We start from the raw sequence: 4,694 nt of genomic DNA on the forward strand, positions 1-4,694 counted from the left end.
ACTAATGGCTTCCCCATCAACCTCAAAAGGCCTAAAACAAAGTGTTTCATCTTTCTCTTAGAGTTTGCATAAGAGAAAAAAGCCTTTGGATTCGACCTGACCTCCTGAACCACCTTACTCTCAGTTTCTAACTGGTCATTTTTGATGGAGGCCTTAATCTTACCTTGAATTATGTCCAACTTTTTTTGGGATCCTATCCATAATTACTGGATTCGAAGTGCTCTTCAGCCTTTTTGCTAGTTTGCAACTCATTTTGAAACCAAGTCTTCCTATATTTTGGAATTTTTGTCCGGGTCCCACCTTTCAAAACACATTTAGAGGTTGCTAGATTGGAGCAATGTTCCTCAAAAATTGAAAATAATTTGTCAATGGCTGCATCTATGGACTATTCTTGTTTCAGAATTGAAATCAGGTCAAGTTCTTCTAATATTTCTATAATCAATGTTCACCTTTGAACTTGAACTTAGCCAGACCGTCCTTTTTGGCCGGTTTTACTATAGAGCACACCGGCTTTTGAATTATGGTCAATCCTATCTCAAGAACATGATGATCTGACAGATTACTAGGGCTCACATGGACCTGTGCATGGACATACTGGATTAGATCAGGGTCATTGGAAATGATCGTATCCAGAACGTTATTTGCTTTGGTGGCTACACCAACACGCTGGGAGAAATTGCTCAAGATTGGAAAATCTGCCAGCTATTTGAAAAACTGAGATGTCAATTTCAAAATGGGAAAATATCCATCGGCACTAGCCTCCCACTCCACAACGCTAGCCGGAAAATTAAAGTCCCCTACAAAGAACACTTTTGGGGAAACTGCCAGATCCAACTCTTTTCCAGTGAATTGGAGAGTTGACATTAAAGAGCATCTCGAACAAGAAGGGGGCCTATACATTGTTACAATCGACAGATCAAACCCTCGGATATGACAAACTAAGACCTCTACTTCTCCTTTTGACATTTGCACGTGACTAATGTGCAAATCATTCCTAACATCTAGGCATACACCCCCATGTGGGAATATGGGATTATCAGGACTTACCCTATCCCATCGAATCAAGTTGAAACCAACTATGGATAGTTCTGCATCTAGGACCCCCCTGGTCGAAGCCAAGTTTCTGTTATAGAGATGAATGAAATCTCTCTCTCAACGGCTAGTTCTTCTAAGATCTTAACTTTTGTGCTGTCTTTTTTAGAAATCAGACAATGCACGTTCAAATGTAGCCCCTTTATGGGCCTCTCCTTTGACGGACCAAGCTCACAAGATCTTGGACCATCCTCTCCAACCGTAAAAAATCCCTCTTATTAACAAAGGTACGTTCTACTGGAGGCAAAGCATATGAACTAATGGGGATGGTAGGGTTTGATGAATGGGTTGGGCAGCTACATTTGAATAGGAATGTATTTTGGGAATAGGGCGGGGACAAGGAATATTAGGGAGGAGAGTGTTTATAGGAATGGGTGTAGATTGGGTATTTGAAGGAAGAGGAGGGAATCGAGAGAGAAAATGAGAGGGAGGAGAAGAGGGAGGGAGGAAGCTAAACCGGTTAATGAAGGGGGTGGGGTGGGATTAGGTTTAGGAATAGGGTCAGCTTTGTAACTATGAGACTGAGCTTGCCTGTACCTCTGTTTCCTTTGCATCCCATCTACGTGGACAGAGATGCATTGTTCATTAAACCACGTCTCAAGTCTCATGGGCTGATGGCACATGTAAGGGTGGAAAAAAGGACAATCTTCCCTTCTTTCTATTGTACTTCTCAAGGCCGAACTTGGGAAGTTTTTGACACCATTTAGGGTGGTCAAACTGATAGCCTTTTCCTTCATCAGGACAAGGCTGTTTTAGATAAACAGGACATACTGTTTTCTCCACAACTGTCTTTTCGTTTTCTACTATAAGTAGAGACACCTCTTCAACCTCCACACTGGTCAAATCAGGTGACTGGGGGTGCATGTTCCTCAAGCAGCACCTTGGTTTCATTGACCATTAAACATTGTTGTTATCGTCAAAAAATGCTCTTCTTGGGTGAGATTAGATCATAAAGATAGGATGATTTACTTTTGTCGTGTGCATCATACTTCAAAGAGGACATTAGCAAGAGCTACAACTGGTATCAATATTTGTCTAACTCTTCTATTTTGAATATCATTACTTTTTCTGTTAAAGAATGCAATGAAATTATTCCACACTTACATTGGTTTAAAGATTCCAACTCGATTCTTAAGCATTCACTGACCATTTTCAACAACTTATTGGTTTGTGTTAGGCAACCCACAGTAGCAAACAATCTTTTATGTGACCAAAGTCTGCAGACTGCAGACATATACCAAGATCTGGGTATATACAGAAATTTGGCTAAATCTCCCTTTAAGTTGAGAAGCAACTAGAATGAACCATTTTGCCAACTCAATGTAAAGTAAACATTCCAATGTAAATCATTTTGTGGCTGCATCACGTCAATTTCATGGAACGGCAAATGGATCCAATAGAAGAACATTGTTAACACCGGCAAATTTACTTTCCTGGTGAGATCATTTTTTGCTTTTCTTCCCTTTTTGAGAGTTTTTCAGAGAAATAATCCTAGGCAAATGCTAAATGCTAGACAAGGTTTCACAATCCTTGTACCATGCAAATAATGCTAGTTTAATGCTAAAAACCAGACCGATGAAAAAATCCAAAGCTAGCTAGCGGCTTTGAAATAATGCTAATTTTCAAAAACTAGCATCGAAAAATCCTCCTATCTGGCCAGCCTTGTTTTCGTACTCGTTCGAGGTAGCGTGATGAAACAGGAAGCGTTCTGAGCGTTCTGAGTGAACAGTTCTAAAATCTTGAAATGACGACTTAAAAGGCATGGGCGTGTCAGGGTAAGTTATTCATGGTTTAGACCGATACAACGGAACCTTTTCCTCCATCGTTTCCAACAATTACAGGTTCTGTCCAGAAAGAGGAAAAGTATATCGTAACCGATCCCTATTCGGGTTTGTCCCAATTCATACACGTCAGTCAAAATGGCAACGCTGTTCGGAACTGTTGTGAAAGCGGAAAAACCAATTGGCCCATCCGGCTCTTGACCCCGGTGTAAGCGTTATTTGTCCAGCTTCTTTTCGCCGTCCCACCCCGCCTATCCATTATGAGCTACCCGAGCTCACCACCTCGTGTTGGCCGTGGTGCCCGTGTGGCCAGTGGACAGGCCTTGTCCGGATTTCTCAACCGCTCTGCCCATCAACTTTTCGGCGGCATGAGCTCCAACGCCTCGGGCGGATATCAGCCTTATTATGGCTCTAATCCGTCTGGCCACTCGCCCCCACAGCCGTACTCGCCCGGCCAAGGCGGATTAAGCGCCCAATTGGCCCAGGTGAAGGCCGTACTCGACCGCCCGCCCAATGTCACGTCGCTCAGCGAGAAAATCCGGGAATTAGACCGCCTGCTGAGTCCGAGTAACGCCTTCCATCTGACGCCCAAGGACCTGGATCCCTTGTTCGTGTTGGTGGTGGGTGACATTTTTGGGAGTCAGGCCGTACAAGCCGCCAAATATGGTCGAGGTTGGCATCTGACTACCCTCACCAAGCACCGTCAATATCGGGATTTTTCCGCGGCCCTGCAATTCTTGTCCAGTTCCGGCGGAGGAATGATGAATTTGATTCAATTCCTCATGTTGGATTCGACTTGCGTGTACGATTTCCCCGTTAATCGCTTGCCCACCACTCATCCGTTGCGGATCAAGGCCACGGCACATGTGAATGGGCTCTTCTCGGGTTTGAACTCGGGTTCGGGGATGGACCCGTCACAAACCAGCGTGCCACTGAGTCCCTTTGAATATTATTTCCATCATTTCTTCGCGCTCATCAGCCAAGGATCGGAATGGCTATATCAGAGTGGAGCTAACCTCGAAGCTGAGTCGTTGTATCCGATCCTTTTCGAAGACTATCTCTCCCATTTTCTGCCCATTGGGGGAGCGGATTACCGATTCCAAGTGAGTGATCTAGTCCTGCCCCACCCTCCCACGCCCGCCTCACTGAGGTCCCAAGCGGGCACACCCGGTTCCGCCAGCCAAGGAAAACTGTCGTCCTTGTTGCGTGCGGATTTTTCACATTCAAAGAAATCGAATTTGAACGAATCGAACGAGCTTTTGCAATCATCTCGTTCGGGCGCAGAGTTGTGGAAATCCCAAGTGTTCCTGGACACTCTGAACCAGTTTTGGCTCAGAAGCTACGCTATTCCTTTGGAGCCGGGCGTAGATTTGTCACCGCCCAGCGACTTGGTCAAGCTTATTCGCATGTTCATCAAACATCTCCATTTCTTTTTCAACGGCTTCCATCCGTCCCAAAGCGAGTTGCGCGATTCCCTACAAAGAAGTATCTTTCGAGAAGTGTACGATAGTTTGTACATTTTCTTTGACTATCAATTTGATCATTGGCCATTGGATATGAGCTTCCGATTGATTCTCGAGACCTGGTTGAGCTTTGTTCAACCTTGGCGCTACAAAGATCCAAATCAAGGTGAAAAGGATGGTGGAACGTTTGAAGCTGATCAGTGGAAACATTTCTTGGTGAACAATGGCGAATTCTTCGATCACCTTCTGCGGAAGGTGTTGCTGCGTTTCTTTCGGATGGACTTGGGTTGCAGTAAAAACGCGTTCATGCTCTTTCGAGTAATGAAAGTGGTGTCCCAAGAAGGATTACCCCAAGCTC

General features: G+C 44.5%; 1 protein-coding gene across 1 annotated transcript in view; it reads left to right on the forward strand.

The window, feature by feature from the left end:
* Nucleotides 1-2,990: 2,990 nt before the first annotated feature.
* LOC131880761 (sphingomyelin phosphodiesterase 4-like) overlaps nucleotides 2,991-4,694 on the forward strand; it is a 2,261-nt gene continuing 557 nt past the window's right edge. Inside the window, exon 1 of the mRNA XM_059227459.1 lies at nucleotides 2,991-4,690. Within this exon, the coding sequence (XP_059083442.1) occupies nucleotides 3,134-4,690 (1,557 nt within the window). The 5' untranslated portion in view covers nucleotides 2,991-3,133. The remainder of the gene's footprint in view (nucleotides 4,691-4,694) is intronic.

The sequence above is a fragment of the Tigriopus californicus genome, chromosome 5 (assembly GCF_007210705.1).
Source record: "Tigriopus californicus strain San Diego chromosome 5, Tcal_SD_v2.1, whole genome shotgun sequence".
Classification (NCBI taxonomy): Eukaryota; Metazoa; Arthropoda; class Copepoda; order Harpacticoida; family Harpacticidae; genus Tigriopus; species Tigriopus californicus.